Consider the following 13,155-nt stretch of genomic DNA (forward strand, 5'->3'; position numbering starts at 1 on the left):
GACCTAGATAAGAGCGGACCTGGTTGCTCCTATGCCCGCGAAATCAACTTGAAAACCGTCCCTGGCGTTTACGCCCTTTCCAGGAAGTAAAGGCCACCCAATCCTCTAGCAGCTCATAAGACCGGAACCCACACCTCTCCGCCCCCCCCCCGACTTGTAGATATAAAGCTTGACTTTTTCTACAACAGGGAGTAGAGACAGACTGTACTGATAAGAGAATCCCCAGCTAGTGTAACCATAAAAAACCACATAACACACAAAATTTTTCTTCAGCTAAGACAGCAAAAGAGATGATTTATTGTACACGTTACATTCAGCCACAACTGAGAAGAGAACTAGTCCATAGTTATCACAGGTCCAAGGCAATAAAAGGGACGGCTTTGATATGAGCAAGGTAGGTCTCTCAAAGGTGGTCAAGGCGATCAGAATGGCCATAGATGTTCCAGATCCATTGAGAAGTTCTAGATAGTAGGCATGCAGTCCACACTTTGTACCAGCGTCCCTGGCCTCTGGCTTCCCTTGTTTCTGCTTCTGTGGCTTCCATAGGTGTACAAGTTTACTTGGACCTCTGCCTCATCTTTCTTCTTTTGCGCTTCAGCCTGAAAACCAGACATAAGAATACACCTCGGGCCCACAAACCCGAGTTCAGTCTTTCCCTCCAATCTTAAATGTGTCAACCAACACTACGATTCTGTCGTCTTCTGCTCAATTCATGGCTTTGGCCAGTCAATGCTCATAAGCTGTTTTGGATTTCTAAACCAAATGTTCGTCCCAAGTTTTGTCCACTTTCCTTCACTCTCCCAGCCCCACCTCCTACGTCCCAGCATACCTGCGCATTCGTTTCTTCCTCCACTGGCAACCGATTATAAACCAAGGACAGAGAATAGAACAAGGTATCATTAGTTTCAGTAACAATGTTTAGATAGGGATATGAAGAACACTAGGGGAGGCTTCCTCGGTGGCTTAGACGGTAAAGAATCTGCCTGCAATGCAGGCGACTCAGGTTCAATCCCTGGGTAAGGGCGACTACCTGGAAAAGGGAATGGCAACCCACTCCAGTATTCTTGCTTGGAAAATTCCATGGGCAGAGGAGCCTGGCGGGCTACAGCCCACAGGATCGCAAGGGTCGGACACGACTGAGCGACTAACACTTTCATAACTTCCATGAAAAGCACTACTTAGAACCGGGTGGATTCTTGATCAAGTAGGAGGGCTTAGTCGCAATAAACCACATCAACAATCTGGACTGCCACCTGGATCCCAGACGTAAAACCCTGAATCCTGCCTGCATGCGTTCTCCCACTTTCAGCATCTCTCACCACAGAACTTACCTACCACCTATTCTGCTTTTCCCCACAGAACTTACCCACCACTTAATATGCTTCTCCTCAAACTATCCTTCCTCTCCCACTAGCTCGTTAGCACAACCTAAGAACCCGGAGAAACCGGAACGATGGCCGATTTCCCTTGCCAAGGTCTCCCCTACCAACAGGCAATTCTTACAGCTTTAGCTCACTGGCAGGGACTGCTTACCTTCGCTCTCATGGCGCAGAGGTTTCTACGGGTAAAGAAAAAAAGTCTGCGGTTAGTTTGCTGTAATGATGTTAAGTGCAGAGATCAGATGTTTATGGATTGTAGTCGGAACACGAACACAGCCATCACTAACACTCACCTCAAAAGATGGCGCTAAGGCCGAGAGATCGCCAGGGGCTCGCCTACGGATATTTAATGGACTACTCAGTGTCGTCACTTCCGCTTTCTCGCCCTGCCCCTAGGGGCGGGGTTGCCCAAGGGGCGTAACGATAGTGTTTGGCAGTTCGCTGGTGTGTGAAAAGTGATTAAGCTAGGAAAATTCTGTTGGAAATCAGTATTTTGATGTACAAGATTCCTCTCACCTGTTTTATTATGAGGATACCGTATTATTTAGATATGAGCACATATTTCCAATAAGAGACCTAGAGGCGCAAACGAGCAAAGGGTAGCTACTTCCGCCTTCCCTCTCGTTGCTTCATGGGAGTTGCAGTTTCCTGGAGACATCCTCCATTTTACTGTGGATTGAGGCGGACTGTACAAAAAGTCCCGATTTGTTTTACTGGTTTACCTTATTTATTAAACTAAATATCTGCAGGTTCGATTTTGGAACTTCCAAAGGTCCTAAGATTGCAGAACATTGAAAGGATATAAAGCGGGGAATTGAGAAAGCTGTTATACTACAAAAAGAGACCTTTGTTACTGTGGAAAATAAACTTTTCCTAGTCAACTGGTCTTTCCCTACAATGCCTGAGGCAGAATGTCATAGCATTCCTGGCGACAGTGCATCTTGTTTAGAAAATACTTCAGTGATTCTCCCTCTTCAGAGTGTGTGGTAAGTCGCTTCAGTCGTGTCACATTAACAAATTAACGACAGATCTAATTAATGGACAGAAGGAAAGCCCGATCAGCTACATGTGTCTTTAGGCAGAATAGTATTTGGTGATGACAGCTTCCCAGTATCAAGATATGGTTAGGTCAGAAGCACCCAAAAAAGACACTGTAAGATTTGGCTACAGAAAACGTGTATTATGAAGGATGAAAGAAAACCCTTCATCATACAGACTTCACCTTATTCACTATAAGATGGAATGAGGCTTGTTATGATTCCTTTTTTTAGCGTTTTCTCTAGAAAATCTCACCGTTTTAGTTCTGGAAAATTAGATTTCTAAATTTCAAGTTCTTAAGTGGCTCTAGAATTGTCACCAATGGACTGTAATGTGTTTGAAAACAAAAATAACCACCCTCCCCACCAAGATATCAAACCCACTGGGATTTCACCTGTTGATTGCTATAAACCCTTAGGAAGAGATCTGTGTTGTTTAATTGTTTCAGTTTAATTCAGTTAATTCAGCAGTAACATATAAAAAATGCTCTAATACATGCATTACCCATCAAATCTCAGGGTGGCTTGAAAAAACGCGTTAACACTAAAGGCATTCTTCCTGGCTTTCTAAACCAAGACAATCACTTTGCAGTTTAATTTTTTTGCAATAAACATTGTGTTCTAAATAGTGTCAGCAGTAAGGGGTATGTTTTTACTTCAGAAAACTAGACCAAACTCCCATAGAAAATGTACCAGTAATTCACAAAACCCAGGAGTTTTATGTCTTCCCCCAACCCAAGTTATTCAGTATTTTAGAAAAGTAGAATATGGCTATAGAAAAGTGGTTTCAGGGATTTCCCTGGCAGTCCAGTGGTTTAGATTCCGTGCTTTCACTGCAGGGGGTACAGGTTTGATCCTTGGTTGGAGAACCAAGATCCTGCATGGCATGAGGCAAGGCCAAAAAACCCCCCAAAACTGGTTCCAAATGATCATCACTTCAGCTCACTCTCCACCATCAAATAAGAGCAGCATACAGACACGTGATTATGAGCAAATCCAAATTTATTTTAATGCCATGTCATTTTCAATGTGTTTAAAAACCTCATAAGTTAGTGGGAGCCCTAGTTCCCTGGGACAGCATGCCAGAGGTACTGAAAGGTCACCTTTCTCTCCAAACCCCTAGCAATTAATCCAAGTCCACAGCTTCAGAAAGCCAGGAGTTTTGTCTCTTCAGTCTGCTCCTCTGGTTACACATCTTTCTTTCAAGGAAGGGAAGTCAAAGTATTTCAAACAGGGAACAAAACCACAGTGGAGCTTCCAGCTCAGGTTTCTAAGATGGAGCAAGGGAAGAACCCCACTGACTTCAAAGAAATGGACAAAGTTGAGATGGATTACTTCTTTACAGCCTTGTGGAGGGAGGAAAAACTGTCCTGTGGAACAAAACTGACTACAAAGATTTACAAATGAGGATCCAATTTACAGATGAGAATCCATTGGTAAATGCAGGCTCCAGCTCCTAAAAATGGGAGGGGCCTGGCTCGACAGCCTGGATCATAAAAGGAATCTGCCACATGTGAAGAAAAACAGTCTGAAGAATAGCTCCTCTCTATTTTGAGGCCTGATAAAAGACTTGGGGAAAGTGGGAACACAGAGAGGAACAAGCCCCAACAGATGGGAAAATGCTGACACTGGAGTGGTATAAAAAAATTTCATCTGAGTTTTTAGTGGTGGTGGCCGTGTTAGCCTCCTCCCGTTCTGTTGTAGGGCCATAAACCTTGACCAAGCAGAGAATAGTAGAAAAAGGCTAGAAAGAGGGGCTTGAAAACGATGGATTTTGACTCCTGATTTTATTATTCAATTTCTTTTTTCTATTTAAAGTAGTCTTCGGTGGCTGGGAAGCCTGGCCTCCCAAGACCAGAGTCAGTTGGAGCTGGTTGTTGTTGGAAGGGGCTGGGATGGGGGACTGGGAGGAGGACAGGGAGACCCCGCTCTGCTCGCCGTCCTGGGTGGAGAAGTCGAACTGCACTTCACAGAGCCTGGGGTGTGGTGGGAAGGGGATGAGGCAGGAGTGGCAAGCTGGGGGGACGGGACCCACCTCAGTCCCCAGCTTCATTCTCTTCTAAAGTTTCCCCACTGGTAGCATTCTCTGCAGTCTTAGAGGCCTACATTCATGGAAAGGAGAGAAGATGTGTCAGTTTCCAACAACTTAGGGTACTGTCTGGGGGACCAAGGACAAGAATATTCCTAATTCTCTAGGTCAGGGCTAAGAGGAGAAATAAGGACATATCGACACCTATATCCCCACCAAGACCCAGGAAAGTGAATAAAGATGATCAGGTTCACCCCACCAGGGAGGGATGATCATAACAAACCTTCTTTTTTTTCTTTTTCTGGGTTTTCCGACTTGCAGAACTCTGGAGGAGTGCCTGCAAAACAGAAGAAAGTGAACAAATTTTGAGGAACATGGAGCAAATGCCAAGTGCTACTCTTGGCACTGCAGCTCTTCTCAGGACTTCCCATCACTCAGTCCTCACTCCCAGAAAAAGTGCCATGTCCCTGCTCCTTTCCATCACACACTAACCTTGAGCTCTGCATCCTGGACCTCCATCTCGGACTTGTAAAGGTCAGGCTCAAAAGGACCACTGGTTATCCGCATAGGGCCATTGGGCATAAGCAGAACTGTAAATTTAAACTGGGCAACAAATTCACCTATGAGAGAAACAAAGTGTTTTGATAGAATGTCCCCTTGCCTTCAAGGAGAAGGGGACCATAATCGGAGGCTTCAAACTACAACTCTCTTCTCAGAACTCACCCTCCTTCTCATAGAGAACATTAAATGGTTGTAGCAGTTCATGTTTGGCGCACTCCACCACACCCATGCGGGCCTTCTTCTCATCTTCAAATGCTCTGGGGAGGGGAAGACAAATTCAGGTATCCTTAACTCCCTGTCATGTCTTACCACTTTGTTCCTGTTTTTAAATAACTCCTACCCTCAGGCAGAAATCATGCGTAGGATTGCTTTTTGTTTACACTACTTCCTATGAGAGGGAGAAAGAGAGAAGGCATGCATGCAGGCTGGAGCTACAAGTCTAGGTAGAAGAGGAGGGAAAGAGGGCAAGCGGGGTAGGGGAAGGAAAGAGATCTGGCTGTATGGTCTACAGGTCAGACTGTTCAAAGTCCTGTCCTCGCTAAGTGCAGTAGTACCTTAAAGTAAAGGGCATGGCATCAAAACGCCTTTCAACCTCACTGAAGAAGGCACGGGAAGTTTTCATTTTCAAGCCATACTGCTTAGAGGGGTCTCTCTTGTAAATGGTGGTTCTCTGTCCTGCATCCTTGGCCTATAAAAGATCATATTTGATCTGGTGCTCTTGGAAGCCACCCCCAGCCTCCTCTCTCTGCCCGATCTGGTAAACATTCATTACCTTGCCCTCTCCTGAGCTGACGAGAACATCCACAGCATATACTTCATGTACCTCAAATTCCGCTTTTTCATGGTCTTTCCTAAAAGAACAGAAAGGGAACAATAAGGAGCAGTAAGTGGTTCCTGGAGCTTAGAATAGAAGGTGGATAAGATCAGTCCAGGTTAGAGGAGACGGTGGATAAGATTAGCCTGGAGTATGGAAGAAGTTCGTAACTAGTCTTATATGACAGAAGGTAGATAGTGGGATACAGGGCACCTACTTCTGCTGGTCTGTGGGATTCTGGATAATGGTTTTCTCTCCATCAATGACATGCTGCTTCAACTGGTGTGACAGCATACCTGTAGAGGACAAAGCCTGTGGCACCACTCATCTAGAATCCCCAAAGGTTTCCAACCCACCTACCCAAGTAGAGCCATGGAGCAGGCAATGAGAGCAAAGTGCCCAGCTATGGAAACGGGGCACTGAGGTTTGCGGCTTGGATTATGCCAGAGCCAGGATGGATGCTCAAGGGAACAAAAGTCTTAATTCTGCTAAACCACTCATACTGAGACCCTCAACCCCACTATCTGAAGTCTCACCTTCTATTGGTGTGCAATTAAATGAGTGGGCAACTTTGTTCCAGGCTTCTGTCACTTGTGTGTTCTAGAAGTACAAGATCAAATAAAACGTAAAATACCAGGAGCTAGTAAGTTGTCTACTATGAGAAGCAGCAGCATAAAGAACTGAGTTCTAATATCCTCCAGCAAATGCAATGATTCTCAGTAATTTTTCATTTCATAGCCCTAGCATCTTACAACCTAGAAATCAAATTTGCATACCATTTTACAAAGCACTATCACAAAGATGGTCTGCTTAGACAACAATTCTGTAAGGTGACTAGTGCCAACAATTCTGTATGGTAATCTACATCCTAATCTGGAGGAGGAAACTGAGGCTCAGAAGGGTTACATGATTTGCTCAAGGTTAAACCAGTTAACCAAAAGAACCTGGTATAAACTCAGGTTTTCGGATCACAGTGTTTAGTCCATGATACCTGGCATTCTAACCTGTTGAAAGGGTACAGAAAGTTTTATTTTGTCCTTTTCACCTCTTTCAATCATGAGCTGATCCTCACCTAAATTATAGTTAAGAAAAAAAGGAAAGTGAATTTCCAATCATAGCTATTATTAAACTACATGTCAGGTACTGTGATAATCACTTTATATGGATCATCTCAATCTTCACAACCCTGTGAGAATGAGGCACAATTTAATTTTTCCCACTTTACAGATGAGGAAATTTTGAAGTTATTTCATTTTAAATCAGTAGTGGGTGGTAATGGGATGAGAATCCAGAAAGTCTCATGTCATAGCTAGACAACAGCCACTACATTAACAGTATCTTATAGTAAGCATATAAATAATAAAAATAATCAATATGTAAAATAATAATAGCTAACAAAAGGGTTAACTATGTGCCAGGTACTATTCAAAGTGCTTTATAATAGCTCTTTGATAGATACCACTGCAAGAAAACTACAACAGAGGCTGAAGTAAAAACGATGCAATTAAGTGATAATGGGGACCAACGGATGAAAAGGGTGAAGAGCACAGAGAAAGAGGATGCTTTATGTATTGAACAGGTTCTGAAATCTAAGTGTTAGACAAAGTCTCCACTAGTAGTCCAACATGTTGCTGTATGAATTCATGAGAAATTTATGATCCCTGGATGTCCTAATATTGTCTTGGAAGGGTCTTTGGCCTTTCTTTGCCACCAATTTACTGGTACTATTATTATTTTTGTGTTATAAGCTTTTAAAACTTAGTTTCAATATCTGTGTTTTATTGTGAGCTATCTATCTCAAATTATTTCCAGGAACAATACACATCCAAAACATGAAAAAGGAAGGATCTCTATAGGCTCCATGAGAAAAGGAGCTCCCCTTACAGTGAGCATCATACCACCTAAGGTAGGCACTAAGATTTAACATCGCTTCGGTTTAAACTCTTTTAGTTCCTGCCTCTTCTCTTTCAGTATAGAATAGCAGTACATCCTGAACGCACCTCTGGCTCTATCAAGCTTTGGACTTGGACTAAACAGCTCACCTGATTTCCAGGTTTGACCAGGCGTAGGGCAGCTTCAGCACAAAGGTGAGCTGCCTTAATGACATCTGCTTTCCGCCCTGTTACTTGGGTCCCCTGTAGAGGAGGAAATGCAGTCAGTGCCTTCCAAAAAAGCTGATCAGTTAATATCTGTGTGTCCATTATGTATCCAGTGGTCAGGAGAGAAACCACCCTTTCCCCTTTTATTCTCTAGAGATTCTCAAAACTTAATGTCGTGGTAGTAGGTGAGGATAAGAGGCAGCAGTGGGAAAAAAAACAACCCAGCAGCAGTGAACCCTCCCCAGCTCCCCACTGGCTGAAGAGAGTTCAAAGCAGTCCACCTACCTGAGCTACATCAACCACAAAAGTGTGAGCCACATTAGCGATGAAGCCATCCACGTGGACCCCAAGGTCACTGAAAGGCAAGAGCAGAGTACAGCATTAGCAACTGGCACTATTGTGAATGCCGAGGAAAAAGACAAGTGCTCTAAAATGGTTTAAGCTTACATTTTTACCAAGTCACCTTCCTTGAGAATATAGTCCTGGTCGCTCTTCAAAGGGGAGAAGTGACATACACAGTTATTTACTGAAATGCTGGTGGGAAAGGCAATACCTGTAAAGAAACAATCAGCCTTACTGCCCTGCTCGCTCTCTTGGAACCCTCCTGCCCCTCTGAAAAATGAATGGATTTTCTTCAGGGTCTTAAGTTTGATCAGTCTGGATTGAGTGGGAAACTGAATTTCCCTTGCCATTCCAAATTTCCAAATATCTCAACCAGTGCTGGGGTAAAGGTTGCATTATTACAGTAAAACAAACAGGACTCAATAAGGGTCAAACTTAATTAGGAGGGGATTGTTTTTTTACCTTTCTTCATTTCTTTTTCTTTTTTGAAAATCTTCCCTGTTTCTTCCATTATCATGGCATCCCCTTTCTCACACAGGCTCAGTACCGACACACCTGAACAGGATGCTTCCACCAAAGACCGAAGTACCCCTGGGAACAGAATCCCATATATCAGTCCTGAATGTGTTGTCTAAGTTAACATCCAAGAAACACCTAGAAGTCGGACTTAGAGTTTCTGAGTCCAACTTAGAAATATTCCCTAGTACCACTGCTGTAAGGATAAAAAAAAAGAGGAATATGTTTTGCCTCCTAGAATGTACCTGTCATCTCTATAAATCTCTACCTTCCTCTCCTTAACTTAAAAAAGCCAACACTCCCTTCCCTCCTTTATATAGTGTGACAGCTAGGTATGCATCACCTGTCTCCTAAGGCAAGGGAGACTTTCCAAAGATGATACTTGTGGTATGGTAGGAGATTTATGAACTTCAAGGGCATTCTCACCAAGATATCCAACACATGCAAAGGAGACTGGAGGAAATTTATAGGCATCAGGAACAAGAAGGCAGACATACAATTGCTGACTCTAAGCTGATGCATTGTTAAATGCTACTTTCTTCCTTTCCCAGACACCCCAATTAGGAGGTGTTAGTAATCTCAATTTATGTAGACTTATTTCTTCAAATAACAAGAAGACTTAACCTCGGTCCCTGGGCTCAAAGAAGTATGTGACCCAAAAGAGTTTCAAACTGGTACTGGGAATCACAGGTGCCTCAGAAGTTATAAACTGCAAGAGGGAAATTTTTTTTTTCTGATTTAAACCACTACATATCCATTGTGTTACAAAGCATTTATTCTGTTCACCCATACCCTCTCCATGGTCCATCCTGGACTTCAGATTTTATTTTTTTGATCCAAGTTTTGGTGATTCTTTGAAAGTCTAAAAAACTCAGATTTTCAGTCACAGGATCAAAAGCATCCTAAATGCCTATCGTTACTGTCAAAACCATTTAAAAGCCCAAAGACAAACATTTTGTGTCCTCTAACTGGGTTTTAAATTGGAAAGAGAGAAAATAGAAAGCGAGACATCTGTAGAGAGTGGCAGGCAGCTGCTGAGAAAGTCAAGAGCACAATCTTCTTAAGGATGACTTATGAGATTCTAACTTCAGACCCCCTTTAACAGCACTATTCATAGGTTTGACTGGCTGGGGTGAGAAGGACCTCAAAACACTCCTACAGTTGTGAAACACCTAAGATCAAATTAGACGACTAACTAAAGCCAACTCCGCAGATTGGAGGTACAATGAACAACTTCAAGAACAGTCAAACAAGAGTTATGGGGTGCTCTCTAATAGTCCCTGAGTTGGCCCTAGAGTAGAAGGCGGCCCCCACCAGGGAAGGAGTTAAAGTAAAGAACGAAGGACTACAGCAAAGCACGTGGTAGGCAAGCTGGTGTCAGGGACATAGCGGAGGAAGGTAGCCGGCGAGCCGCAGGGGACCTGGCAACACGTGCCGGCCAGGCTCCTGACGGCGGGGAGCCGCGACAAAACAGAAGCGCTTCCTTTTCGAGGTGGTCTCGCTGCCACCAATATCAGAGGCAGAAATCTGAACTGAAGGGTGAGGAGCAGGAGGTACACCTCGCCTCCTTACCAACGGCCTAGGGTCGGGGCTAGCCAGGGGCCCAGCTCTGCTCTTCTCCCAGCCGCCCTGGACCGTCCGCCAGAATCTCCAGAGACTCCAGCCCAGGCCCAGCCTCTCGGGTCCCAGGCGCGACACGGAGCCTGCCCACCACGCCACCTCCAGCAGACCTGAACTGGGCCCTCACTAACCCACACTGCGTGACCCCACCGCTCCAGCTCTCAGGAGCCAACCCATTACCGTCTCCCTTGACTCTCCCTCCCAGCCTCAATATTCGGACCCCTGAGGCCGCACTCACGGTTAGCAATGTCGCCCCCCATCTTATACTTGGTCACGACCAGGTCCTCGGCGATAGTTTGCTCCTGTTGCTCGTCCTCGCCCGACATCTTCCCACCACCACCGCAGCCTCGTTTCTCTTGAGCCGCCGCCTCTGTCGCCCTTCTCAGCCACAAGCTGTGGTCAGAAACCCCTTCGATCCGCGAAGAGACCGCGAGCAAAAGCGCGAGCAAGCTAGGGAGCGGGAGGGCAGGCGAGAGCGAGAAACTGCGAACGCGCGGGCTGAGGCGCAGGGCACGCTGGGACAATGAGTCCCTCCTACTGCCAACCCCTAGCCGCCCTCGCGGACTACCGAACTACAATCCCCAGCATGCTTTTCGCGCCCCTAAGCCAGGCCCTGGGGCCTTGCCCTCCGAGATCCTCGCACGCTGGAATCGCCGAGCACGCTGGGAAGGGTCAGGCTCCGGCGGGAAGGCGGAGCCGTTGGAAAGCACGAGGGGAAGCGTGGTTTCTCCCTGAAAAACCATATCCACCAGGAACGACGAGAGATAACCCGTAATAGAGAGGGGCGGGGTAAGGGGGAGGGGCGGAGCTACGGCAGCGAAATAGGTTTGGAGGCTGAGGGGCGGGGTGGAGCCGAGGCGAGTCGGGAGGATCGTAATAAGGGTGGGGAGGTGGGATACGCCCTTCCCTGAGTCCCTGGAGCGGCCGGCGAGACCGGCCGGGCCAGTCCTCTTGTCCTCAGGTGCTAGGAGAACCGGGAGGGGCAGAGCAGGTATGGAAAGAGATCGGGAGTCCGGGAAGCAGGGGCTGCTAGGGCAGCCAGATTTCTGAGCGATTATCCCGATCTAAAGACCGGACTCCCACTGAAGATGGCACTGTTGTTCTAACAACAAGCTTTGATGGCCATCTGGGGGAAGTGTTCACAGAGACTTTTTTTTTAAGAGAATGAGTTTTAAAACATGAATTTCAGTATTCTACCTCTTAGGACTTTTTCTAACGTCCCTGAACGCGTTGTTTTGTTATTCCCAGTTGGTTGCCCTATAGAGATTTAATAGTAAAACCCTAAAATGAAAAGGACTGTGCTCTATGCTCGTCTTAAGGGAATAAGGAAAAGTAGGGATGGAGAAAGCGACATGGGGCCCAGTAGGATTGTCAAGAGACAGAAAGAAGCACCCACTGCTGAGAGACAGGGAAAAAGAGTGTTCTATCTCATACACTTTGACAGGTTTTCATTTGACAGACAGAAAGCTGCAAAACTTTGGCATTTTTATTCAGACGTATAAAAACAAAACAAAAAATTTCAGGGATAAAAACAGATACCCCAGTTTCCCATCCAAAGGGACAGAGGTCTGAAGCTGGGTCCTCTTTCTATCCCTACTGGAAGCTTCCCACGACTGGATGAGAATAGCTCCTGAAAGTGGCTCTTGGGACCTCCGTGAATCTGTCCCTTGGGTGGAGCTCATATACAGCACACGTAGGCTACGGTTTACACAGAAATGTCCAGTTATTTTTCCTTCTGACCACCCCCTTCCACTTCTAGGATAAGAGGTCAGGGTGAAGGAGGAGGCTACAGTAGTTGTTGGAGTTAGACTTGATTCAGTGCAAAAACAAGAAGACAATGCCCCTTACCAGGGCTCTGGCTTACATCAGTTTTCCTTGATACCTTACAGTAAGAGCACATGCATTGGAAGATTTTGAGTCATGGACCTGCTACTTGATTTACTTAATCTCTTTAAGGCTCCTCTATCCATGGGATTCTCCAGGCAAGAATACTGGAGTGGGTTGCCATTCCCTCCTCCAGGGGATCTACCCGACCCAGGGTTCGAACCCGTGTCTCCTGTGTCTCCTGAATTGCAGGCGGATTCTTAACCCACTGAGCCATCAGGGAAGTTCCTCTTTAAGGCTCAGTTTCCTTATTTGTAAAATAGGCTAATACCTAGGTCACAGAGTTGATGTCAAGGATGAAGTGAGATAAATTTAGGTAAAGTTTAGCAGGATGCTTGGCACATAGTAAATGCTCAATTAATAGTAATCATTAATATCTACTCCCAACCTCTTTCTTCACTCCACAAGATTTCACTTCTCATTCTTTCTGCAGGGTTAAGGATCGTAAGACAAAATTTTCCTTTCCCCTGCCAGGTTCCCCCCCTTTCCTCTTCCTTTAAAGTCTAAAGGGAAATAAAGGCATACTTTAAAGCCTAGTGTCAACAAGTCAGAGTCTAAGAAAAAGGGACAAGAGTAATCCTTCATATCTCCAGGGAGTTCCCCTGAGGAAGCTGAGGAATGGGATTGGGAAAGCACACAAAATAGGGAAAACCATCTCCTTTCCTGGGATCAGGAAAGAGAAAAAGTGCACAGCTGGCTACATAACCACAAGAAATTTGTGTCAAAGTGTTTAAGGCCTCCATAGTTTGAATGGAATTGTCTAGGACTAGGAAATGGGGCTGAGACCTGTGAGGGAGAGAGACCAAGAAGAGGGTTACTCTCCAGAGGCACTAGCTGCCATCAAATGCTCCCTGAGCACCTCAGTGAGTAAGGG

General features: G+C 45.4%; 1 protein-coding gene and 1 long non-coding RNA gene across 2 annotated transcripts; both read right to left on the bottom strand.

The window, feature by feature from the left end:
- Positions 1–262: 262 nt before the first annotated feature.
- On the bottom strand, positions 263–1,667 carry LOC128048295 (uncharacterized). Its single transcript, XR_008199383.1, has 3 exons — positions 1,534–1,667; positions 830–852; positions 263–599 (listed from the first exon to the last, which is right to left on the bottom strand). It is a non-coding gene; the product is annotated as an uncharacterized LOC128048295 (long non-coding RNA).
- A 1,739-nt stretch (positions 1,668–3,406) lies between these two features.
- On the bottom strand, positions 3,407–10,905 carry PA2G4 (proliferation-associated 2G4). The gene is made up of 13 exons (XM_052639614.1): positions 10,636–10,905; positions 8,724–8,852; positions 8,367–8,472; positions 8,205–8,274; positions 7,863–7,955; positions 6,357–6,420; positions 6,038–6,116; positions 5,779–5,857; positions 5,561–5,694; positions 5,169–5,263; positions 4,938–5,065; positions 4,729–4,782; positions 3,407–4,518 (listed from the first exon to the last, which is right to left on the bottom strand). Exons 1-13 carry the CDS (start codon positions 10,721–10,723, stop codon positions 4,453–4,455), a joined length of 1,185 nt encoding a protein of 394 aa, XP_052495574.1. The 5' UTR covers positions 10,724–10,905; the 3' UTR covers positions 3,407–4,452.
- Between the last annotated feature and the right edge of the window lie 2,250 nt (positions 10,906–13,155).

This window comes from Budorcas taxicolor, chromosome 5, assembly GCF_023091745.1.
Source record: "Budorcas taxicolor isolate Tak-1 chromosome 5, Takin1.1, whole genome shotgun sequence".
Lineage (NCBI taxonomy): Eukaryota > Metazoa > Chordata > Mammalia > Artiodactyla > Bovidae > Budorcas > Budorcas taxicolor.

Bases quoted from the DNA above. Each gene is read 5' to 3' on its own strand.
- PA2G4 (XM_052639614.1), bottom strand. From the start codon at position 10,723: ATGTCGGGCGAGGACGAGCAACAGGAGCAAACTATCGCCGAGGACCTG. The intron at 7,956-8,204 runs GTAGGTGGACTG...CCTCCTCTACAG, and splicing joins TTGTGGTTGATGTAGCTCAG to GGGACCCAAGTAACAGGGCG. The intron at 5,695-5,778 runs GTAATGAATGTT...GATCTTTTATAG, and splicing joins TCAGCTCAGGAGAGGGCAAG to GCCAAGGATGCAGGACAGAG.